At 41.7% G+C, this 26,672-nt stretch overlaps 1 protein-coding gene and 1 pseudogene across 3 annotated transcripts in view; both read right to left on the bottom strand.

The window, feature by feature from the left end:
* Nlk (nemo like kinase) overlaps window positions 1-15,133 on the bottom strand; it is a 125,971-nt gene extending 110,838 nt beyond the window's left edge. Inside the window, exon 1 of one of the 3 annotated variants that reach the window (XR_013111171.1) lies at window positions 13,494-15,130. Coding sequence is in view for 2 of the 3 variants with exons in the window: in XM_076936215.1 (XP_076792330.1) it covers window positions 13,494-13,951 (458 nt within the window). In the remaining variant the exon portion in view is untranslated. Of the gene's footprint in view, window positions 1-13,493 lie in introns of all 3 variants that reach the window. The other 2 variants (XM_076936215.1, XM_034505392.2) reach the window with 2 other exon arrangements.
* Window positions 15,134-25,270: 10,137 nt separating this feature from the next.
* LOC117710263 (small ribosomal subunit protein uS2 pseudogene) lies at window positions 25,271-26,251 on the bottom strand (annotated as a pseudogene).
* Between the last annotated feature and the right edge of the window lie 421 nt (window positions 26,252-26,672).

The following is a 26,672-nucleotide window of genomic DNA, read 5'->3' as shown; positions in this document are numbered from 1 at the left end:
AGCTATGTGACTAAACAAATCTCTCCGCTTCTGAGTTTCAAGTCAACAATTTGTGTAAGGAAGCCAGCTAGATGCATTCTACAACTCATTCCTTTCAAGTAGATCTGGGCCTATAAGAATTTAAAGCTCAAAACAAATGGCTGAAAACTTACCTTTATATATAAAAGTCAGTGAAACAAACACCTAACTCTAATAATAATTAATATCTTCCTTCCCATAAAAGCTGTGTAAATGATACAACAAAATGTTATCAGTAGTGTAGACTACAAACATTTCTTTTTCTTCTGGCTTTTCTGTAATTTTTGAGAGCCTACATACAGTAATCATTATTACTTTGATAATGAAAGAGAATTAAAACAGGCAAAACTCTTCCTTTTATTCACTAAAGAAAAGCTGGGTCCAGAAAGCTCATTCTAAAATCGGAAGGACTTTTTTAAAAAACAAAACAAAAAATTTTGTAAAAAAAAAAAAAAAATCTCTAGTGGAGTCATATACACACTTGTCAATGAACATAAGTTAGTTTGGGGAAATAGTATTTTTTTACTTTTACTAAAACTGATAGTAACCAACAGCTACATTTACACAGCACGAGGTTTAGTTCTAAGACTTTACATACATATTCACTTATTCCTCAACAACCTACTGTCCCTACATACGCTACTTAATACATGAAGACCATGGGTACTGAGAGAAGACCATGTGCCCACAGCCAGTGTGGGACAGACACTAGCTTCTAAGCCACACTGTCCCTCTGCATTTAAATGCTGTCCTCATTCACTCTTGACTTCTGTCCACAACCTCTTCTACTTTTCCTCAGTTCTAAGAGTATGTAGGTAACTTAGCTGAACTTTCACTCGCTTAAAACTATGATTCATTCCCAAGTCACTGCTTCAAAGCTTCAGGGAATATAATTTAGTCTCCATCCCTGCCAGTAAATGAATAAAACATCTGGGGGTGGACCTGTAGCTTAGAGGTAGAGCACTTACCAAGCACATGTGGGCCCTGGATCAATCACCAGCACTGTTAAGTATGTGCACACAGACACACACACACAAGACACACACACACAGACACACACAGACACACACACACACACAAATAAAACATGAAAGGAACTGAATGACATTCTTTAGTAACTTTAACACTGGACTGTTGTAATAAAGACAGGTGGTGTATAGATTGATACAATCTTACCTCCTGATCTCTTGGACACAGTCCCTAAAACCAATTACTTACTGAAATGTTTTAATCACATCATGTGTTTTTAAAAACCACATCAATGTTTATTTCCAACTGTGGCTGTGGTGCACACCCAACTAAATTCACAATCTCAATTACAATAATGTAAAGAACCTGGTAAAAACAAATACAGACATCAACCAATTACACAAAATGAAAAGTTCTCACATTATCCTTGGAGACCGCTCCAAGCACACCTGTGTCTGTACAGTACCCACATGCTTGTTGCTTAGCCTCTAGATTACCTTTAATATGCTCAAATTTCTCCCGCATTTGTATTACTAAAGTCCAGTCTTGTGGAAGTAAAATAGTTCCCCTACTGCAAACATTAGAAAAAAGAGGAAGGTGAAGAAAGCCTTCACTGCAGCTCGAGGTTAAGTTCAGGTGTCCAAGACAATCAGTTGATAATTGCACCCGTTGGGTGCTTCTGTTTAAGTAAGATGATACAGTGAAATAAAGTCACCTGGTTTATTTCAATTTACTTATACAATTTGCAATTCTGTAGCTCTTTGCTATGGTACATTAAGAAAATTAGCATGTAAGAAAAAAAATCACCTGCTTATGTAAATTGGAGGATGATCTTTATCCATGCAGACAGAAAGGGAGAAAAAGCTGCAATCTAGGTCAAATGACTAATTTTATCTATTTGTTCAAATGCCTCACTTCACCTTTCTCTGTAGCTCAAAGCAAGAATGTTAAGTCAAGGAATAGACAAGCAAAAGCTTCTGTGTTGTTTATTCCCCAGTAAGGAGCAGGCTGTCTGACACCACTAAGTTCTGTATTACTTGAATTGAAGACAAAACTGAGAACCTTATCTAGATAATAAAACCACAGCACTAAGGGGAAAAAAGAAATCATCCAAGGTTATCTGCTCTAACTGGGACAGAAAGCAGAAAGTATAAAGATGGCAAGAACCAGGTAGCAATTTTACCTTCTGCTACTTTAGGAAGTTTCAGAACAAAGGAAAATATCCCCAAGTAACTCAGGACAGACAAGACAATTCCTCTACAAAGAACATTACTTTGTTTAAGTCTGACGTAAATTAGATGAATGTGTTACCTTGGTCACTAATGACTGACTGCTCTGCCCAAATCCACTGCTGGGAGCTGGCCTTCCACTCAGCTGACTGCAGGGAGGTGCAGAAGAGGGCCAGACTGCTCCAGTTCTATGTAGTGCTAGAGATCAAACCCAAGCTTTGTGTTTGCTACACAAGCACTCTACAAACTTAACTATATATCCCCAGGTCTTTCTTATTCTTCCTTTAACTTTTTAAACAGTTACCTTTAACATCCTATCTCCATTTACCTGGATTAGTACACTAGTGCATATAAATCCAACAGGGGCGAAAGACTAAAACTTTGCTGGCCAATGAGGCAAACAGACATGTGGCTACTAAAAACCTATTCTAAAAGTGCCTAGTCCAAACTGAGATGGAGTCTAGCAACTGGATTTTTGTAACCTAAGTATGAAAAATGTAAAATACATCTTTAGCAATTTTTAGTAGAAATGAGAATTATGTTCAATATAAAGAGTTAAATAAAACATAAAACTAAAAATAATTCCGCCTGTTTCTTTTGCCTGTTTTTCACTTGTCTAGGGCATGTAAAACCATGTGCATAGCTTTCATTATTTCCCTTCTGGGCAGCACTGCTCTTTGCTGGGAGGGCTGGTGAAAGCTCCTTCCCTGGCAGAACCACCTAGGAAGTCACAGGCCCTTTCTACAAATTATTAAGGTACTTGCCTTTCTCAATTTCAGAACCTAACTTACAAATTAATGTAAGTATACACATTGTTGCCCCAGTCATCTTACTCAATGACACAAGAACAACAAAATACTTATTATTAGGTTTTATTTCAAACTTTAAAAACCTGAGCAAGGCCTGATGTTGGAAGCTTGAGGCAGAATGTTGCTACAGTGAGTTCAAGGCCAGCCTGGGTGACTTTGTAAAACCTTGTCTCAGAAACAAAATATATAAGAGGGTTTGTAATGTTGCTCAGTGGTAAAAACACTCATCTAGCATGCACAGGCCCAAGGTTCACCTTCCAGTATGTAAAAAGCAAATTTAAAAATCAGTACTAGCAGTAAGAAGGCTAAGATGGGACACCAGGAGTTTTAAGCCAGCCTGGGAGACAATGGTAAGTTCCTGACTCCAGAGAAGCAGGAGGAGGAAGAAAAGAACAACAGCAGTAATAATAAAAAATGAAAGTCATTCCAAATATTTAAGAAACCAAGCAACTAAAAGGCCGGAGGTGTACAGCTGGAGAGACAGCTTGACGATTAAGAGCACCTAGTGCGGCTACAAGAGGATCTGAGTTCTTTTTGCCAGCATGTTGGGCAGATCACAACTGCCTAGAACTTCAGCTTCAGGGGCTCAATGCCTCTGGCCACTACAGGCCCCTAATCAACATGTACATACCCACACATGCATAATTAAAAATAGTTTTTAAAGGTTTGTGGCTCTGGGTCTCTTAGAAAGAGAAAGGAAGAGGAAAACAAAGTAGGGATAGACTATTTTATCATCATTGCTGTTATTGTTATTATGTTGAGGCAGGGGCAAGCAGGTGCCATGCATGGCAGGCCTGTGGACGCAAGAAGAAAGCTTTTGGGAGTCAGTATGTGAGTTCCGGGTTCTGGGTATTGAGCTCAGGTCTTCAGGATCACTTGATAAGTGCTTTTACCCACGGACACTGACCCCAAGGAAAATCTAAAACACCAAAAGGTGTTTTGCAACCAGGAAAATAACAGCACCTAACTGCCCAATAGGCAAGCTTTTCTCTATAACTGAACATGCATAACCCTCACCAATCAGTCGGTAATAAGAGGGAGAGAAATCTCTTGAACAACTGAATATTTAAACTCTGATTTTAGCCAGGCAGTAGTAGCATATGCCCTTAATCCCAGTACTTGGGAGGCAGAGGCAAGGCAGATGTCTGAGTTTGAGGCCAGCCTGGTCAACAGACTGAGATCCAGGATAGCCAGGGCCACACAAAGAAGCCCTGTCTCAATCAATCAATCAATCAATCAATCAATAAATATCTGGTCTCAATGACTCAGCAGTTAAAAGGACTTGTTGCACTTACAAAGGACCCATCAGAATCCTGTGGAAGAAATTCCAATTGCAGGGATCTAACCCATTCTTCTTATTTCTCCAGACCAGCAACACTAGACACACATACATGAAAGCAAACACTCAAACATATTTTTTTTAAAAAAACCTGTACTAAAATCTGATCTCAAAGTTGAACAAGGCGACATTTATCTTACCTTCCCCAGCCCCCCCACACAAACCCCAGATGGGGTCTCACAGGTATCTCAGGCTGGCCTCCAACCTCCAACTATGTATCTGATGCTAATCCTTCCGTTGCTATCTCCCAAATGCTGGAATTACAAGAGTTATCACAGTGCCGGATCTTCTGTGGCTTTGTGCATGCCAGGTAAGGACTCTACCAGCTGAGCTTCTCCATATGCTCTTCCCTAAACTTTTGTAATATTACTTTTATTACCTTTAAATATTTCAATAGTTACCTATCCTGAAGAAAGTTGTTGTGGTCACTAGCAGATTTTATTTGCCCACAAATAATGTCATTATGTCTTTCAAATATTCATGCCATTTTATAAAACCCTTAGAAAGCAGAGACTTTTTATAAACAAGAAACCAAAGTTCAGAATTTTTAATAACTTTACCAGAATCACAGTCTTGCTGATAGCAATGTCAGAACCAGAATCTATGCTGTCTTCTAGCAAGGCTGGTTTAGTATTCTATAATATCACTAGCATCAATGAATAAACGCCTCCCAAAGAAAACAGTATCTTTTATACTGTAAACATCAAGTTCTCTGGTTTATCAAACTACAAACACAAACTTGGAATCTAAGTAAGTGTTAGTAACAATAAAAGTGCTGCTGGTACTTAAAACATTTAAAATCTCTGTCTCTGTCTCCCCCTCTCCCCTCTCTCCCCTCCCTCTCCCTCTCTTGCTCTCTCTCTCTCTCTCTCTCTCTCTCTCACACACACACACACACACACACACACACAAAATTCAGATGTAGTCATTCTTTCAAATACCATCAATGATCTATCTATCTTCTTGATAAATGCAATGGTCTTTTCTCCATGCTAATTTTTCTTGGCTCTTATGTGAACCAACGATTATCCCTATTCCCCTAACAGCCCCCTACCACACAGGGCTGTCATTCATGGCGAATACATTTCCTATCTGACTGAGCTCTGGTTTGGCTTCCAATAACTTCTTCTACCACAGCAGAACACCCCTAAAGCTCAGATAGTCCTTAGCAACTTTACCTTTTAAACATTCAAAAAATTAAAGCTGACCCACCTTTCTCTTATTTAAAAACTTTCAGTAGCTGTCATTTACAGGGTTTCAGTCATTTTTCATTCTCGCCCCCTCCCGCAACAAGAGATTTATTTTAAAATTGGGAGGGAGAGTCTGCTTCCATTGGTAAAGGACCTGAGTTTAGATCCCCAGAACTCAGGTAATCAGGGCACTTGGCAAAGGCCTGAAATCCCAGTGCTGTGGAATGATAAACAAGAGGCCCTCTGTGGCTTGTCAGCAGAGGTTCACAGGCTCACAGGTTCAGCCAGAGACCCTGACTCAAAAAAGAGAAAATGGGAAAAGGTACAAAACACCAAGCACCAGCCTCTGACAACCAAATAATAATGCCTTAAGCCAACAAGAGTTAATGCTCTTTATCTTTTTGGGGCAGGCAGGGGCTCTCTCTCTCTCTCTCTCTCTCTCTCTCTCTCTCTCACACACACACACAGAGAGAGAGAGAGAGAGAGAGAGAGAGAGAGAGAGAGAGAGAGAGAAAGACACACCACACACACAGAAAGAGAGAGAGAGAAACACAGACCAAAAATAAAGTTTTTAAAAATGTCTTTTAATCATTCCCTTTGTCAAGTTTTAAAACTATAGATACCTTGAGTGTATCTATGGTACTTTCTTCATGAAAAGATTAAGATTCTTGCCCTCTCTCCCTGCCACACCAACAACCTCTACTTCAACATGACATCCCAACCTCTTTTTGCGCTAGCAAAAATAGTGTCCTTCATACCACCCATGCGCAACACTTTCTGCAACCCCAAGCAGTGGTGTCTGGCATCTGGGCCCACCCACCAACTATCATTAAAACACAGCACAGCTTTACATGAAGAAACTGCCTGTTTCCCAACAAGCCAGTTTTCTTCCATGAATAGTTTACCTTTTTTAGGAAGCAGAATAGTTTACCTTCCACAGAAATGTCTTCTCTATGCTCCCAATAATATCCAGGGACCATCTAGCTTGCTGCATTTATAGCACTGAATTGTAACTATCCATTTACAAGTCTCTCTCCGACAGGAAAGTTAATTCTTTAATTCTTATCACCTAGCACAGCAGCTAGTAAACAGTTAACACACATTCAAAACACAGGTATTATCCAAAGTGAGAAGACTGCATTGTTAAGGTTAAAAGAGTTTTGTTTTGTTAAATTTTTGTTTTGTTTTTTAGATAAGGCCTTATTTTGAACTCAGGTTAGCCTGGAACTCACGATGTAGTCCAGACTGGCCTTGAGATTACAGCAATCCTCGTGCCTCAGCCTTCTGAGTGCTGGGATTCAGATAAAAAGGTTGAGACAGCATGCTCATTCCAAACCAGTTTGAACTTTTTACCTGTGAGTAAGGACAGTATTTTTTCAAATTACTTAGTTACTATAAACTCAAGACAAGATCATGACCCTTGTAAGACGGGATAACTGCCTGTATGTAGCTCAGCACAATACACCACACACAACAGAAATGACAGAAGCAGCTTTGACAGAGGCTTCAGAAATCAACCATAGAACTAAATATCATTCTTCCTTACTGTCTCTTAACAGTGCTAGGCCATAGCAAGCTAACAACAAAAATATATGGACTAGTGAAGCCCAAGCACCAAAACTTTCACCGTCTGACAGTAGATTTAGTCAAACTAATTCAAAACACAGGCGTGAACCTAGACATAGGTAAAGAACACTTAACATTACCCATGTCACACATCCCTGTATACACTACTTTATGCACAGCACTACAAGGAAGTGTTAAAGGTTCAGTATGAGCATAGCTGCTCCTTAGAATCATCTTTCTGTAGATTCAGAATGCTAGAATTTTTGCTAATATTTTTTGGCCAAGTACTTCTGAACTACTAATGACATCTATCATGACTTGGCACGTGCTTATTGACTGCTCTATAACTGATGCCCCGGGCACTCTTCAATACTACCCCTAAGCAACAAGATCAAAATGACAAGCTATTTTAGTTAGGAAATCATTGTTGGTGGACATTAGATGACCCAGTTAACAAATAATTCACTGCAGTAAATTATTATTATGGATACACAGGGAATCATAACTAAAGCCTAAACACGATCTACCAAGTAGCGTCATTCCATTTACTGGTTAAATGACAAATGGAAGAAATTCCTTTGTCCTTGACAACTTCCATCAAATAAAGTAAATCAGCATATTAAGGAAGCACACAATATATGCAGTTGATCCTTAAATTGCTAGCACATCAATAAACCTGATTTAAAAAAAAAAATTTAAAACAACAATAAAGAGGCCACTCGATTATACCACAGAAGTCAATAAAAACCTGGACAAATTCAAGTCGTAAAGAAAAGCATTCCAGTATCCCAGTAGAGGTCGTTTTATATCAAAGAATAACATTTCTTCAGATGCCATACTTTGAAGGAAAAAACCAAACAGAATCTATATTCAAACATGTACCTAGTTAATGCATTTTACAAATGTCCTCCTCTGGCACAGCAAATGGAAAGGGGACTGACTGTACCAGTCCCCAAACTAATTTAGAGATACTGTTGTTTTAGCTAGTTTAAAATGTTTTTTAAATGTTCTTTTTTTTTTAAATTTGAAAAAAAAAAAAGTCTTTTTTCCAAATTGGTATTTAGTTAATATCATGACACTAATCTCCAATTATAAAACAAATTTATTTTGTTATACTGTGATGGTTTTTTTTTTTAACATAATGTGAATAATCTTCAGAGCTGAAATCTAAATTCATTTTGAATGTTACAGGCTACAGGCTCTCAATCCCCAAGAAACAGACTGTGTTTCTCCTCTAACTTTTCTTTATGACCATGAACCTGTAGTTTCTAAAGGTAGGTTTATTTGTAGTTGAAATTAACGATATAGATTTCCGCACTGCAAGCTTCACACCGATGTTCTATTATATCTGGAAGAGCGACCATTTCCTTTTTATTGTGCAGGCTCTGCGTCTTCAAAGCTCTTCGCACAAAGCAGACCTCCCCAGAACCCAGCAGTGCCTGTTGATCTTGACTGACAGTAAAGAAGCCTCTCAACACTACAGATTGATTCTTAACCTGGAAAATAGTTACTAACAAAGTACACTTTTGGTACACTACTCTTTCTGGTGTAACTAAATCCATGATTTTCCCCACCCATCCAAAAGCACTGCCCATTTTTCTAACATCTAATTTCTTATTTATGGAGGAAGAGGACCACAACAAACACACCTCTAATTTTCACAAGATGAACAAGTTAGAAATCTCTGCCATGCGTGGAAGTTCACACTGAGTGACTTTTCGTTCACTCACACATATTTCCCCAGCCTCCCGGGATCATGTCTTTAGCAGTTTACTTTCCTTTAAACACAAGTGAACTTCCACTCAAGCACCATAGACAGTGATGGCGATCTTCACTTATTCCTTCCCAGCCTATAAATCCACAAGTTTCTACCACAGCACAGATGATGACTAGAACACTGGCTACACTATACCCAAAGTAGCTGTTCTGTTTTTGTTTTAATTGAGAAAACAGAAGAGTAGTTTCCCCTCAGCTCTGAATTTAACCTCCATTATCTCCTTGGCACAAATTCAACTGAGGAGGACACTCTATGGTATTTAAAGTCATGCCTCCTAAAATAATTTGAATGTTGATTTCATATGATAAATCTGACAACACAGGAAGATTCTTCCTGCACATTAACAAAAGCATTTTGTCTTTTTTTTTTTTTTTTTTTTACCAACAATAACTACAACAGCATCCACTGAAGACTTACTGTATACTAGATATATTGGTTTATAAGGATCACCTCATTTAACCCTAGTACCAAGTCTGAGATAAGCACTATGATGCCATTTCACAGATGAGGGACTGAAAGAGAAAATTATCAAGATCACAAAGTTTAGTGATAAGTCACTAAGTATCACCACAGTGATGCTGAAATTTTGAAATACAGATAAAAGTAACTTGCTAAAAGTATTAAAGCAATAACATTCAAAGCTTTGCAACTTTATTTGAAGTACAAAGACAACAGACTGGATGCATCTACAGATCTTTGATCTTTTAATTAATCAGACAAGTAAAAAGCTAAAACATTAATTTTATTAAGTAGAGGCTTCTCCTGGACTCACTTTTATCAAGGCAGCATGTAGCATTAGTCCAATCTATATTTTATGTTGAGAGTGTCAAAAACCGCCTGGGCTTAGAAGTCCTCAAACTCTTCTCATGTGGTCAGCTTACTCCAATTCTTTAAACTATACACTTCATAAGATCCTGAAGCACTTTGTTCCAAAGTTGTCCCATTTTTAAAGCAGGGTATTTTTCTCTAGCAAGGTAAACTATGGACAAAATGATACATTTATATTATCTTCACCAAATGATAGAAATAGTTTGTCCTTTGTTTTTGCATTATGAAATGTCTATATGAGCAAAAATGCAAAATACAAAGTCCTGACATCTGATAATTCAGGTCAAATCATATATATGTATGTATGTATATATACATACATACATATATATGATGTTTTAAGAGCCAATGAGCAACATCTATCTATCATTGGCAATGAATGTATCTTAGGCTACCCCTGTTCACAGTACCCGGAAAGCTGGAACTCTTACTCTGAGATAAAACACAGCAGACAGTTGTTAATGAAACCTTAATTGAACTGTCAAAGCACCACCTTTACCAGCAAGCTAATGGGTAACTCACTATTTTTACACAACTGTCCAAGACTGATACGTTATTCTACCAGTAAAATTCAGCAGAAAGATAAATCAAGTCAGATACTAAGTTGTTCAGTGATAAATCTGAATAGTAAAATACTGTATCATTTCTATGAATATTTCTTCCTGGCTTCATTGAAGATTAGTCTCCCACAAAATTATATTCACTGTTTTAGACACAATTCCTTGTATAAGCTATGGCAGAAAAATCCTCCCAAAGTAACTGAATATAAGTGAATCTGATACCCAGATAATTACATATAATATTTATTTAAATGATGTCTCACTAGAAGGATTTCCTTATGCCTTAATAATTTTAAAAAATAATTGTTTCACATGTAAAAAGCATTTTTTTAAATTAAAAAGAAAAACCCTGTTTTATTAGGTTAAATGGTAAACAACCTTACCAATACCTGGAATTTCAGCACACGACTGGCAATTCATTCTGGTTTGGCTATCAAATCTCTAGTTTTAGCAAACTTAGGTCACACAGCAGTTAAATTCCCAACAAGCAATTCAGACAGCAAGTCATCAATATGTAAATATAAAAATAGAAAAGCATTTGCATACTAAAAACACACCTGGTACTCTTCCCCCTTCTCAAACTAAATTGTATTTCACTTAAAACAGCTGATAAAAACATTCCTGCAAGAACTAGCAAAACCTGATTGTGAAATGAAGACAGATCCAAGGAAAGAAAGAAGAAAAGAAAGAAAGAAAAAGAAGAAAAAATGGAAGATACAGCAAGATGGCAGCCATCCACAAACCGAGGAAAGAAGCTCAGAAGGACTCAAGGCCACCAACACCTAGCCTCTAAACTGAGAGAAATATATGCCTATTGTTTACTCCAAAACAAAGAAATCAGTACATCAAAAAAAAAAAAAAAAAAAAAAAAGCAGTAAGATACCATAGCACTGTCCTAGGTACTAGAGGAAAAAAAAGTTCTTCTAGACCAGTGGTTCTCAACCTGTGGGTGGAGAATCCCTTGAGGATCGAATGCCCCTTTCAGAGAGTCACCTAAGACCACTAGAAAAGATATTTACATTTTAATTCATAACAGTAGCAAAATTACAGTTTCAAAATAGCATTGAAAATAATTTTATGGTTGGGGGTCACCACCACTTGAGGAACTCTATTAAAGAGCTGCAGCTTTAGGAAGGTTGAGAACGCTGTCCTAGACTAAACATGGTGCCACATCTCTACATGCCCAGCACTTAGGAGAGGCAAGCTTGAGGACCAGTGATCTACATAGTTGAGTTCCAGGCCAAACAGAAAGAGTTATATATTGAGACTTTGTGTCAAAAGCCAAACAGAAAGAGTTATATATTGAGACTTTGTGTCAAAAAGTTACAAAAAAGTACTTAGGTATACAGGTCTTAGCCTCAAAGAATTTACAGTGTATTCAGTAAACAGGAAACAACAGAAGATGGTCAAGTTCATGGTTCAAGGAGTAGTCTGGGAATTTCTACAAAGGATTCACAACAAGCACTTGTAGATTTTCAGATGTGAGCGATTCCTAATGTCCACTACCATCATGTTTGCCAGATGACATGCTACAACACTCCTTTTCCTTTTTTCTACTCTTGCCACAAACCTGACTTTAAAACTTCTGCAAGTCACACGCCTTTTGACAGAAAGTGAACTCAAGAATGCGAAAAAACATTTCCCTTTCTGCATCCCTTAAGTTTTCAGCAGTGAACACAACCACATCTAAAAAAAAAAATCCAGATACTCAAAGTTTGTAAAACAATGACAAGAGTTAAAGCAGGAAACCAATTTTCTCCCGCTCTTCTCCCATCCCCCACCCCCTTGTTTGGAAATCCTCAAGGGTTAGGCAAGAGATGGAAGTTCATAGTGAATTCCCTGGGGAAGGTGTTATGGAAGAGAAGAGGAAAGCAGGAACAGTCAGGTCCCTGAACAGTCACTGAAAAGGACCCATTATGGCCTACGCTCTTCCCCACTAGCAATCCCACAGTCCCTAGAGAAACAAGAACGCAGCAATAACCTCCTCACAGGCTAGCTGAGAAAAACTGGACTTTACATTGTTGGGTTTTTTGTTGTTGTTTTGTTTTCGTTTTAAGAAGAATCAAGAATCAGCTCACTTAGATACCAAGACTATAAATTCTGAAATAGGAAGATAGATAGATAGCCTAGCTATTACACAAATAATATCTAGCTGAATTTTAGCCTTAAAAACAAAGGAATTATTTACAGGCTAGTTTCAAAGAGTTCTTTTTTTGTGATGGGGACTTTCCTGGACATTAAGAATCTATGTCTGCATGCACTGAAAACATGAAATCATCTCTCCACACTGGAATTGATAGTCCTTGGGAGGAAAAACTAAAATAAATAAATAAGTAATTCAGTTCACTCTATATTTGATAGATATAAATGCACTATAAACCACCAATCTTCCTAAGAAGGGCAAAGAGACAAAGATAATGCATTTAACAAATCTTTGGACTTTTAAACACTGCCCATTAACATAAGTAAAGCAGTTTCATTTGTTAAAGGTACACTTCCCACCATAGCAACTAGCCAATAGTCAGTGACACATACCATGGAATGTGGGCCACTGCGAGCTCCAGTCTACTAACCTCATTCGGGCTACTCATGTGTGATGCTATATTTAATGCATTCTTATCAGAAGGCTAAGCTACAGACCTCCCAACTTTAGCTTTATGGCTTAAAATAAAACTACTCAAGTAATGACTTTGTAACTGGCTCAACAATGAAACCTACCTCTCTTCCCAGGGCCAAGATCACAAAATAAGGTACGAAAAGATGTAGTGTGCAGGAAAGTTGACTGCACTAAGTATATTCCTTTGGGGACTAGTATAAAGAAATCAAGCTGGGAGTCAGTTGTTGACACCTGCTGTAACTGAGCAGCCAATCCAAACCACCACACTTGAGATGGCCAAGGTCTTTGTAGGAGGTATTTAACACATTTACCTACTGATCTTACACGCAGTAGCTCACTGAAGTTCTTGACAGCCAAGTTTAATAGTCTGCAAACGTGTGTCACTCTAGAGAAACTGCTCCACTACCATTTGTCAGGACTCAAAATGCACGGGCCTAGAGCGCCAACGCACCAGGCCTCATCGTCATCAACGAGGACGGCTTCCTCAAGTCGAGTGGAGAAGCTTGTTCTACTTTGGTCAAGATGGAGTAAAACCAATGAGGCATGGCTTGCCCGGTGAGAACCACGTGGAGTAGCGGTTTTGATACTCACCAAACAACACCAAAGGCTCCATATCCAATAGGTCTATCCGGCTCAATGTCCAGCTGCTGTTGCGGATGATGCGAATGCTGATGATGGTGCGCCTTAACTGTTGCAGCTGCAGCAGCCTGTACCTGAGCTGGGGCTGCTGCAGCTGGCCCAGGAGCCTGACCCGGTGCCGGTGATGGGAAATATGGCTGTTGTTGCCCAGGGTTTAACATGGCTGCGGCTGCAGCTGCTGCTGCGGCCGCCGCAGCTGCCGAAGACGTATGCTGCTGTACTGGGTGTACAGCAGCAGCCGACCCCGGATGAAGGTGGTGTTGAGGGTGGTGGTGGTGGTGAAGGTGAGGAGGAGGAAGGTGTGGAAGGTGGTGATGATGGTGGTGGTGGTGACCTGCTGCTGCCGCAGATGTACCGCCATTGTAAGCCGCCATCATTTTTGCGTTGGCTCTTGTGCCACAAAGAGACATTCAAAAAAATGCCCTTTGATTGGAAAGCAAACTGGGTCAAGCTGTCATTTGGCCATTTAAAAAATGAAGAAAAACCACTCACTCCACCTCAAAAAACATAGAGCGGAACTGGCTTTATGTCTTCATCAGTCAATCCAGACAAGTTTGAGGATCTTGGGTGTTCGATTTTGGGGTGAGAGTGTGTGCAAGGGTGTGGGTTGTCAAAATAAAAGTTAAGAACATAAAATAAGGAGAAAAAAAAGGAAAAGAAAAAGGGAAAGGGCCCCTTCCCCCCAGGATTCCTGCCACAAGTGGATACTAAAACTCCATTCTTAATGGGGGGGAGGTTCCAACTTTGAATGTGGGAATAAAGGCCAAACTTCCCGACCCCCTGAACTCCACACACGAAAAGGATCTGGTAACACGCCACCCTTGAAATCTTGTAAGAGGGTTGACTCATCTACCCCTTCCATTCCCACATCCTTTTCTAAACACCTCCCACCTCCTCAAAAACACAATTAAAAAAAAAAAATTCCAACCACTCTAAATCAAAAAAGATGAGGGGAAATTATCAGGGAAACCAGCTTCTAGCTTCCCTCCCCTCGAATTCTCAGGCCTTTCTACATCTCCCCCTACTCCGAGTCTGGTTGACCTGATTGAGGGGATTGGGGAGATGTACCAAACTTTCCTGGGCAGAATGAGCCAGGGAAGGAGGCTGGAGGAAGAGAGTGAGGCGAGGAGGCGACAGGCAGGACAGAAGAGGAGATAGAGAACCCCGGCAAAAGTGAAGGCAAGAAGGTGCAGGGAGGGAATGAAAGAGCAGTGGGCAGCACTCGGACGCCCAGACACAGGGAACCGCCCCGGAGGAGGTTAGGGTCCCGGGGCCAAAGAATGGGAGCCCCGGGAAGCGGGCGGGGGACGATCGGAAGCAGGCTGACTCCTGCCCCCGCCGCCGCCGGCTGCTTGTGCTGAGGAGGGTTGGGGGGGAGAGCGGGTGGGTCCCCCGCGCGACGGCCCCTGCAGGGCTCAAGGCTGCTCCGTCTCCCCCCTCCCCCCCACCCGGCTTCCGTGCCCTCGGTCGCTTTCTCCACAGCCGCCGTGACCGCTTTCTCTTCAGCCGCCGCCTTCTCAGCCGCCGGTGCCGCCGCGGCCGGACTCACCTCCCCTAGCAAAGCCGGATAGAGCGGAGCCAGCGGCGGACACGCGCAACCAGCCACCGAGGCCCCGCCCCCGCCTCACACTGACCGGCTGCCCTAGCCAATCCACGCCCACCTGTCCGCGTCCGCCTCCAATCCCTGGCCGGAAGCTTCAGACAGGCGCACTGTTCGACCAGTGGCAACCAGGTGTGGGTCTCCTGGGGAAATCCCGCCCCCTGTCCGGGATGGGCAGACAGATAGACCAATAAAAAGGCAAATCTTGGCCTGACCGACAAGACTGAAAGCCAATTAAAAATCAAAGATCTCCGTGACTTTTTTTTTTTTTTCTTTCGCTTCTCTCCTCTTTTCTTTTTCTTCTTTTATTTTTTTGGCAAGAGCAGGAAGCTGCGTGCTAATCCCGCCTGCAAGAGCTACAAGAGAGGGGCGGAATGAAAAAAAAAAACCAATCATGAGCCAGGAACAAAGAACAGAGAAACCAATCCTTGGGTTGAAGACTAAGTGGGATGGAACTGAGTACAGATAGAGATATAATTGGACAAATGGGGAAAAAAAGATTGACATAGGTCCCGCCTTTCGTATGTCCCATTGGATAGGATTGTGGAGAATTTGCTGTCATATCGGAGACATCTTCAGGAGGCGGGGCCAAGAGAGGGGTGTGCTTTGATGTGGGCGGGACTTAGTCGAAGAAGGCGGAGTCCAAATTATCACTGGTCCATTGATAGGAGCCATCTACAACTCTTTCTAAGGTATAAAGATATGGAAAAAAACAGAAGGAGCAAAAAGGCTTGTTAAGCTTCAAAAACTCAAGGTTCAAGGTTTTTTTTTTACTACGAAACAAAGTAGACTCATCGGTTAAGCTTGATTTTGACCAAAAAGAGGCTTTATTTTCAGCATGCCCGGACTGCAAAATTTATACAAATTAAAACCCAGAAAATAAAAGTTAAGGCTCCTAAACAGTAATATTCTCCCAACGTTTTCTGGTCAAGTAAGTTCCAGTCATTGAAATTTTACTAGAAGGGCCTCATTCTTTGATAGGTTACTTTATTTAACCTGAATCTATTCTTAAATACTAGGCTAACCAACATGCTTAATAAAAGCGTGTGTCAAAACCAGGAGGCCATTTTTGATTCTTTTGCCTGTCCATTCCTCCCTTTCCTATCAAGAAAGTATACTTAGACACTTTTGAGCACCTCTCCATCCCCACTCCTCAGTTTACCACAGCATACCCTGAACTTAACACCAGCAGCATATTCAATGCATCACCATGCCTACAGCTCTCTTTTAAACTAATGGGATTTTGAGAACGTAGTAAACTTTTCCGCTCCCATCATCTGTAAAAAGTGAAGTACTGCCTGTAAAGTTGTTGGCTAAACCAAGAAAGAAGGCATAGAGAAATTTCAAGAGAAAACGTGAGTCCATGAAAAATTCCAGGGACATGAATGATGGTATATTTCAAAGTGGTTTTGAAATGTAAGGAATTGATTTGGGTTGAGTTCCAGAAAAATTCATCTTGACCTATGGTCACAGAACTATGTAGCCAGACTTAGTGGCACATGCCTTTAATTCCAGCACCTGAGAAGCAGAGGCAGGTGGATTTCTGTGAGTTCAAGGTCAACCTAGTCTACAAAAAAAGTCCCATGATATCTAGGGCTACATAGAGATAACCTGTCTTGAACCAAACAAACATAAATATGTGTAATAAAGAATAGTTTTCTCTTGGTAAACAAACAATTTACAAACAAGTAAATGTATAAGGAGAAGAACTCAGCAATCTTATTTTTATCTAAGGTTTTGGTTTCTAAGATCTGCTTTCCCTAGTCAACTGTAATTCAAAAACATTCCGTAGAAAATTCCAAAAGTAAACATGTTTTAAAAGGTACACCATTCTAAGTAGTGGAACGAAATTGAGACTTAGTGCTTTCAGTCATCGAATAGACTCCCATAGTATTGCAGTGTTTATGTCCAAACAGCCTTATGGGACAGTCTTATGGGACTGCCTCACCAAGCCACATTATTTCTCCATTCATCACATTAGACACTCTGTGAGCAGTTTTTGAAACCAGGGACACAGACCATGTGACTTGTATTACAGTACACAGAATGCAACCTGAGCAACCTTAGTCTGAAAATCCAGAGCTGAAAACATCCCAGATCTAAAACTTTTCAAGGGCCAAGAGCGCACACGAGTGCAACATCCCACCCCTGACTTTCTGTGACAGGTCAGAGCATAAACGCTGGTGCACCGGAATATTACCTTCCTCCTTGAAGTTATGGCTATGCATATAAAGAGTCTAAGAAACATAAATGACTATGAGTTTAAAATTAGGTCTCATCCCCAAGATGACATTATATATGTAAATTTGTCAAAATCCAAAACACAAAAATCTCAAATCTGAAACACTTCAGATCCCCAGAATTCCAGCTAATGGATTTTCAACCTGTTCTAGTTTATAACTATCTCTATTTCTTTTTATTGTGCCTAATTTATAAATGAAACTATCAAATACATGTATCGACAGGAAAAATAATATCTGTAGAAATTAGCACTATTCACAGTTTTGGGCAATGACTTAGCGTTCTTGGAATCGTTCCCTGTGGTTAGCGGAGAAATGGTGTACAAGTCTGACCCTGCCTCTAGCCTTGAATAAAGTCAAAGACCATAAAGAGCCTGCCCTGAGCTGGTCCTGTCTACTTCAGGGTCCTCCTTCTCACTTCCACCCTTTCTGCTTGAGGTAGTCTAATTTTTTTTTCAGTTCCTCAACCATATTGATGTCTCGAAGCTTTCATGGCTTGTTTTCAGCTTAAGACAACCCCCAGCCACGCTCCGTTCCTCCCCCAGCCATGCTCCGCTCCTCTACTCCATCCTTTTAGCTCCACGTGAATTTCAGATTTTCCGTTGGAGAGCTTTTTACTACCCCTCATTTAGACTGTGACTCGCTATTATGTATCTTCATGGCACTGCCCCCCTCGCAGCACTGAGAACTCTATTCTAATTGCATATTGAGTTTGACCAGAACAGAGAGCTTGTCTGTCTCACTTACATTATATACCCAGTTCATACGACAGTGCGGGGGTGGGGGGGGGGGTAGTGAAGACAGTGGAGATCTTCACGACTTACTGAGGTCAGGAAGAGTCAGTACAAACCAGAGACCTGCAGTTTGCTAGCTCCATGATTCTGGCAGTTTAACTCACCCTTCTCAGTCTCGGTTGCCTCCGCTGAAGTAGTGCCATGTACTTCATTAAGTTGGCGCGAGACTGAAACGAGGTAACACTGAAAAGTGCTTAGCAAGGGATAAAAGTTCAATATTCGTTAATTCGGTTCTCCCCTTGCTCTCACCTAGTGCTTCGGATACTTTCCCAACTTTGCAGTGGACAACAGTCTCCTTTAAAGGTAGTTTTCGAGAAGTTTCTTCAGCACGTTCGGTCTCTGGTTCTGTCCAAATCTATTGAGTTAGGATTTGGATGGGAAAGAGCTGGAATCTGATTAGCAAGACCTCTAAGTAAAGCTGCCCTGAAGTTGGAAGGGCCCTGGGTACAGGGACTTCTCAAATGTGACATTCAGTGCCTGGTGCAGGGACTTTTGGAGATAGTTCGCAGGGGCACTGATCGCACCTCAAAGAGCTGTATATCTATTTAGAACAATAATTTCCAAGAGAACTGAGCACACTCCAGGTACTACACAAATGAATCCATTCGACTCCTTGGAGAAATTAGTACAATTTAAGATGTGGTCTTACAGTGAGTGTCGGTTAGCCCAGCACTCAAGAAGCTGAGGCAGAAGGGTTACGAGCTCACTATCACCCTGACATCATGGTGAGACCCTGTCTCAAAAACAAGAAACAAGCACACCAAAAACACACAACAACAACAAAAACAAAAAAAACCAAAAAAAAACTCCAAGAAGTCATCATAAGCTTTGGTTTCTAGTTTTAAAATATAACTTAAAATGTTTATCTAGAGTTGGACATGGTAACTTGTGCCCATAATCCTGGCATTCAGGAGGCTGAGCCAGGAGAATTGCCACAAATTCAAGGCCAGCCAGAGCTCCAGAATGAGACCCTGTCTTCAAATCAATAAATAATAAAAGCAACAAAAAAAAAAAAAAAAAAAAAAAAAAAACTAAGAGAAACATGTAAAAAAAAAAATATCTGGATATGTTTTATTTAACCCAATATACCTAAAATATTATAACTTTACTATGCCATAAAAGAAGGGATACATACATAATACGAAAGCTATGAGATCTAGTATGTATTTTCACTCACATACAGCACTCAGTTGAATTAAAAGTTCAGTTTCTGGTGACACATGTCTGTAATCCTAGATGTTCAGGGAACTGAGACAGAAGGACCACTGGGCCAGCCTGGACTACATAGCAAGTTCCAGAGCCTCTCGCCTCTCTTCTCTTCTCTTCTCTTCTCTTCTCTTCTCTTCTCTTCTCTTCTCTTCTCTTCTCTCTCTCTCTCTCTCTCTCTCTCTCTCTCTCTCTCTCTCCTCTCTCTCCTCTCTCTTTCCTCTCTCTCTCTTTCCTCTCTCTTTCTCTCTCTCTCTGTCCTCTCTCTGTCCTCTCTTCTCTCTCTCTCTCTCTCTCTCTCTCTCTCTCTCTCTCTCTCTCTCTCTCTCTCTCTCTCTTCCAGGTTCAAGTCCCTCCTCCTAGTCACTTTTCAGACATAGGCCATCTTTGAGAGCTCATTAGCACATGTAGCTAGCAGCTACTTCATTAGACAGCACTAATCTAGACCGTGGGTTTGAAACTTTGCTCTGCCCTCCCCTTACTAGTTATGTGACCCTGGCAGGTTCCTTGGCCAATATTAGTGTGCACGCCTTTGTCTGAATAGAAGGAATCCTTGACTTCTTCATCTGTGGTGATCAAAGAGGCAATCCACAGAAAGTACATAGCCCAGGGCCTCTTGGCTTCTCATCAGTGGCAGTAAGTGGGTTGATCATTATTAGTATTATAATCCAAGGTCAAATATCACAAGTCAGATGAGAAATAAAAATATCACAAGTCAGATGAGAAATAAAAGTATCACAAGTCAGATGAGAAATATGCTGTGGGCTTGGTTCAGTTCATATCCCCAGCATTCTATCCACATAGGGTGCCTGTCCCCTTAAACATCTCACCAGACAGTACAATTTCCGGCCCTTCCCATCCTATTCCATTTTCAGGAGCTGAGCATGATGAACGAGGAGAAGTCGGAAGTGAGTCAGCAGGATAGCACTTAGAGCCCAAAAAAGCAAGCAGGACATCAGAATGCATAAGCAGGAATATAATGTGCAGGAAGTGGGAGATATCTTCCCTTTCTTCTAAGAACAGGCTCTCCCTAAGAGTTGTCTGCAGCCGTTTTGTACAGCATTGGCCAGGCTCAGAAAAATTAGAGGACAGCAAAGAGAGCACCCTAACCCTTTCCACAATGCTAGGTGCTCAACCCTGGTTACCCAGTGTAATACATCACCAATACATCCATTCTGCAAATAAAGAAGCAGGCTTGGGGAGACTTAGGGAAGCTCATACAGCTAGCTAGTGGGTGACAGAGCTGGAACTGGCCAGCTCCCACCAAACCACAATCCTTTCCACCGTGTCTAACAGTTGGGAGGAATAGTCACTAGGGAAACCAAGCCATGGAATAACGGGGTAAAGGAAAGAACATCCAGAAAGTGATTTTGCTTTGAAGCAGAGCAGCTGTTTTTTAAAACCAGATACAGGCAATGGTAGCACTTTTGCTAAGATCCCACATTAGTGGGCAGGTAGGACCACCTGTGACCTTGGCACCACCACCCTTTCCGGGTCCTACTTCCATTAAGTCCAGGCTATCCTCCTGCCTCCCAAACTGTACTCATGAGTCGCTCGGGAAGATGTTCTCTGCTATTAGGCTCTCTAAATCTCTCCCTTTACTTGAAGACTTTACACGGTGAGTCTGCAGCCTTGATTGGAAACACATGCTATAGCAGTTTTTCTAGCCATGTGACCTCAGGTGTAATAATGCTTTTAAACTTTGTCTTTTAAACTCGTCTGTGTGGTGAAGAACACATGATGGAGATTCTTAAGTAACATCAGTGTCTGACTCAATACAGGTAGCCTCCTTCCTCACCTCTCTCCCTCACTGACTAGACATTTCCCACACCCGTCTCTCTATCTCTAGGACTCTTGGCTGTGTTTGGGGAGTTGGCTCTGGGCGTGAGAGGTGATAGTTAGATTTCAGTCACTTGTAAATGTCTTCAGGTCTTCTATCCGCCTTGTGACAGGGACATAAAGCAGTCACTACCAAAATAAAGCTGGAGACACTGGAGTGTAAGCAAGGCTGCAGACTTGTGAGGCGTTTGGCAGTGCTGCAAGACAAAGGACAGGTACAAGATCAGTTACAGGAAGGCTCTAGAAGAAAAGCCACAGAGGTCCAGGGAAGAATTTGTGTGATTTACAGGAGAGATATGGATGGAGGCAGCACAATATCAGGAGATAATGGCAACTAGGACCAGACAACAACAACCACCGAAGGGTAACACAGGCTGCAGTGTGCTAAAGCCACTCTAGAGCACCCAGTGTCTACACCTGAAGCCACTGTAGAGCACCTAGTGTATACACTTGCCATGTGTCTTCAGTCACCTCAGCAGTTATTCTCTCGTCATCCTGTCAGAGTGGATGTTGGCTTGTTAGTTTGTTTGCTTAACAGTTTGGGGTTTGTTTTATTTTGTTGTTTTAATACAGGGTCTGATCAGGCTGGCATCTAACTCACAGAGACCCTCTAGCTTCTGTATCCAGGGTGCTGAAATTAAAGGCTCACCACTATTCCTGATCCATGATAGAGGTTTTATACCAAGATATCAGTTGCAATATAGGCTTTTTTTATCCTCTCCCTCCCTCCCTCCCTCCGTCCCTCCCTCCCTCCCTCCCTCCCTCTCTCCTTCCCTCCCTTTCTTTCCTCTTTCTTTTTCTTTCTTTCTTTCCCTTCTTCCTTTCCTCCTTCTCTCCTCTCCTCCTCCTTCTCTTGTCCTCCCTCTTCCTCTGCCTCTTCTTCTTCTTTTCTTTCTTCTTCTCCCTCTTTTTATTCTCCTCCTCCTCTTCCTCCTCTTCCTCTTCTTCTTCTTTATAAGTAGCTGATTATGAGCCAGACCTGGTGGTACAGGCCTGTAGTCTCTCCCTGCGTTTAATAGATGTGAGGTGTAACACAAGCATTAGAATTATAATGTACAGCATAGATGAAGACCACCAGGCTAAGCAGGCTCACGACAAGCTCCCAGAAGCAAGAAGGTCCCTTATGTGCCCACAGTAGCAGCAGTACTGTACCTTTGCCTCCTCTGACAGGCACAGGTTTCCTGCTAGCAAGCCTCCATGGGAGAAGTCATCTTCAGAAAGCTGCTTGGTGGCTATGATCTCAGAGCACAGGCATGTGGTTGGACACAGAAAGAAGACTCACAGGAAATGGGGTCTCCAGGGTCATCACACGAATATAATTATCTAACCAGAAGTTCCTAGGAGTTCCTAAATTCTTACTATAGGCCATAATCTTCCTATAAAAACTGACTATTCTGATTGGGTGGCAAGCATTGATTTGCTTCCTTTTTAAAACATATTTCATCTTAATTACATATATCCATATGTCTGTCTGTGTGTGCACCAGAGTGCAAGTGCCTGTAGAGACAAGATGAGGGCATCAGATCCCATGGCGCTAGTGTTACTGAGTGTTCAGAGAAGTGGTTCTGAGTCACCTGGTGCAAGTGCTGGGAACCTAATACAGGTCCTCTGCAAGAACACTATCCACTCTTAACCACAGAGCCATCTTTCCAGACCCAGTTTGCCTAATTCTTATTCATTATGCCCTCAGCTCTGTTAATGGCTCTTTGCTCATTCTTAAAGAAGTGTACCTAAGTCTGCATGAGGCAGAAGGGAAGATGATGCTTTCTCTACATGTGACAGGCCAGACCTGACCTCTGGGCTCCCATAATTCCTCTACTTACATCTACCCTGCTCTTTGTCACATGCCCTCATGGGTAAACATCTGTTGTTATTGAAACTCTGAGAACTCTCCAAAAGCAGCTCCAAAAGAGCTCCTATTTTAAATGTCCTGTATCTCTAGTGTGCAGAGTCAGTCCTCTTTGAGGATGGGGAAGGGCAAGACAGGGTTTCTCTGTAGCCCTGGCTATCCTTGAATTCTCTGTGTAGTTCAGGCTACCCTCCAGCTCACAGAGATTCACCTGCCTCTGCCTCCTGAGTGCTGGAATTAAAAGCCTGCAACACCACAGCCAGTTCCAGGATCAGTTCTTTTTGTTTGTTTGTTTGTTTGTTTTATTTTGTTTTTGAGCCAGGGTTTTTCTGTGTAGTCCTGGAACTCACTCTGTAGACCAGGCTGGCCTCAAACTCAGAAATCCACCTGCCCCTGCCTCCCAAGTGCTGGGATTAAAGGCATGCACCATCACTGCACAGCTCAGGATCAGTTTTTTTTGGTTTTTTTGTTTTGTTTTGTTTTTTTGTTTTTTTTTGGTTTTTGAGATAGGATTTCTCTGTGTAGCCCTGGCTGTCCTAGAACTCACTCTGTAGACCAGGTTGGCCTCGTCAGGATCAGTTTTTAAACCAAGCTTTCCTATTGTGTCATAATGTATATTAAATTTGCTTTTTTTTTTTTTTTAATGTGTGGAGAAGGGGCAGCCAGTGCTGGGGTTCAAAGCCATGGCTTCATATGTGATGGGCCTGTGATTTAAACTTCCTTTCCAAAGCAAAGCTGGGAATGTGGCTTGGTGATAGAGTGTTTGCCTAGCAAGCACAGGGTCATAGGTTTGATCCCAGCACCACCAAAGTAAAAATGAGCATGTTATTCTTAACTGTGTTTTTATTTCTAAAATTCTAAAATTTGAGCTGGGAATGGTAACACATGCCTCTAATCCCAGCACTTAAAAGGTGGATGTAGGAGGATCAGGAGTTCAAGGTCAGCCACAGCTAAACGGCAAGTTCAAGGATAGCCTGGCTTACACAAGCCCCAAGATAAAGAAATACAACTCAACAATTTTATTTTGGGGGGCCAGTATTTCACTGTGTAGCCCTGCCCAGTGAGGAACTCCCTGTGCAGTTGTCCACCTGCCTCTGGCTGCTGAATGTTGGGATTAAGGCATGCATCATTATATCTGGCTAAAAACTCCCCAAAATTTTTTCAATTAAGGAAAAAAATCCAGTGTTTGCTACTTAAGAAAAAACCTCTTTGATCCTCATGCTACTGGAGGAGTTAAGGGTCAGAGTCTTTCTAGAATATCTTCATTCCTGCCAACCCAGTTACAATCCCAGGAAATACGAGCGGAGGACTGGGGAAGAGAGGAGAGGAAGGGAAGGAAGTCATTAAGGATATTTTTATCAAGCAAGCTGTCACTGTAGATGTGGTGGTTTGAATGAGCAATGCTCCCATAGTCTCAAGATTTTTTTTTAATACATCCGTGGTCCCCAGTTAGTGATACCATTTAGGGAGGCTTAGGAGTGTGGCCTTGTTAGGAGGAATGTCATGAGGGTTAGGGTTTGAGAGTTTGAAGACTTGGGCCCATTTCCTGTTCACTCTCTCAGCTTGGGGCTTTCAGTTAAAGATACGAGTTCTCAGCTTGCCATGCCTGCAGGCTGCCATGCTTTCCTGCCATGACACTGATGAACTCTAATTCATCTGAAGCCTTAAGCCCAAGTAAACCCTGCTTTTTGTAAGCTGCTTTGGTCGTGGTATTTTATCACAGCAATAGAAAAGCAACTCATAGAGTAGGAAACCAAGGCTCAGTCTCATGGGGGAACTTTTGGAGCCAATAAACTACATGTTTTGACCCCAGGTATGAAGGAGTGTGGGGTACTTACCCATCAGCTTCCATTTGCCATTTATTGAAGATGCTTCTGGAGGATATTAATGCCCCATTACTATTGGTCTACATTGCACATGGGCAGAGGGCTCTGGACCAGAAAAAGCTTTAAGACGAGGACTAGCTAGCAGCTTATAGATACAGGATAACTCTTGGGTAAGTCATAAATGTGGGATACTGAGAGCTTGCTATAGATTGAATGTGACTCATCTCATTAAATTATTTTCCATTTGAGTTGCAGGCTTTCCTAGCTTCTACAAACAAGTCTCTTACACGTATTCCCAGCCATGTCTTCTTATTCATATATGCAAATATCCTCTTTTTTTTTTCAGCTTTTAGGAACTGTATTTTCTCTCCACCTTTATACTCTTAGAGCAGAGCCAGTTAAGGACCACTCAGGGGTGGCTCCAACCCACTTGGTGGCCTGTGCTGTGGGAGCTGCTGACCAGTCCTCAATGGCTGGCCAGGCATTCCAGTCTTCAGTGTGAAAGGTACAAAGGGCACCTGAATACCCTCACATCAGTCTGCCACCTGTGGCTGAGCTGCAGTGAATTCAGGAGTTGACACAGTCATTTGCCCTGAAACTCCTCCTTGGTCACAGTCTTCTCTGCAGCAGCCTGCTCCTCCTTCTAAACCTCATCTGGGTCTCTGTAAAAGTAAAGATCAGGCATAATCTTCCATGGTGCTCACAGAGATCTTGCCACCCACAGGTAGTACTTCCCCGGGGCCAGCATCCAATATGTCAGATCCACTTGGTGATCTCCCTTGTTGTTGCATGGGATGGCAATGTCCATGTAGTGCAGAAGAGAATGTGTATTCCACAGAGCATTGGTGGGCAGGTTGACATAAGGGACCCCTGTGAGGGGCTGGTGGTCAGCCCTGGGATCAGTCACTACTAGAATCCGTGGCTCCCTGAAGGCTGCTTGGATCTGTTAGTGAAGATTCCGGGAGTGAAGCAGCCAGCAATGGATGTGGCTCCAACAGCAGCCACAAACTTCAGCAGGTTTGGCCGGCTAGTGTTTTTAGAGGAGATGACCCTGACATCAGCAGGGTTCTCAACAGCAACCACAGCCCGAGCTGTGATCAACAGCCTCTCCCAAGTCCTCTTCAGATTTATAACATAGGCAGCATCGTTTTTCCTTTAACAGGTATACAACTCCATCTGAAAGTCAAGGTTGGTGCCACTTAGGTGGGTTCCTGCAGCAGGGAATTCGAAGATATCCTTCATCTGCAGGACATTGTATAAGTTTCTCTTTAAGTTACAGCAGGAATCCCTGGGCAGCCCACAAAGGCACAGATATTCTTTAATGCAGTTGCCTATAACTGAGTGTCCATTACACATCTCTCTCACTTACTGTCCTGGACTAGAGACTATCTGACTGTGAACTCTGAACTCCCAGCTCCTCAGTAGAAACTTTTCTTCTTCCATCTTTCAGTTCAGCCTTTGCAGGAATTCTTCCCAAGATTGAGATGATGAGTCTCTAATGAATTCCTCCAGCCCTACCGATGTTCTTTCCACGGGCTCTTCCTGTCACTTTTACCCTGGTTTGTTTTTTTGTTTTGTTTGTTGTTTGTTGTTTGTTTGTTTGTTTCATAAGAAGCTGTCACCATGGGCACCTTCAAGCTATGAGCAATACTGTACTCAGTCAAATTTTGGAGCAATGGCTTGCTTCCACTTGATTAGATATTTCTCCTTTATTTCCCTTTCTGGGTGACCGCTTCCAAATAAATCACACACTTTAACAGTCTGAGGCTGGATATTG

This window comes from Arvicanthis niloticus, chromosome 6 (genome assembly GCF_011762505.2).
Source record: "Arvicanthis niloticus isolate mArvNil1 chromosome 6, mArvNil1.pat.X, whole genome shotgun sequence".
NCBI classification, from domain to species: domain Eukaryota; kingdom Metazoa; phylum Chordata; class Mammalia; order Rodentia; family Muridae; genus Arvicanthis; species Arvicanthis niloticus.
Note: the sequence above shows the minus strand (reverse complement) of the source record. Positions and strands in the feature narration are given on the sequence as shown.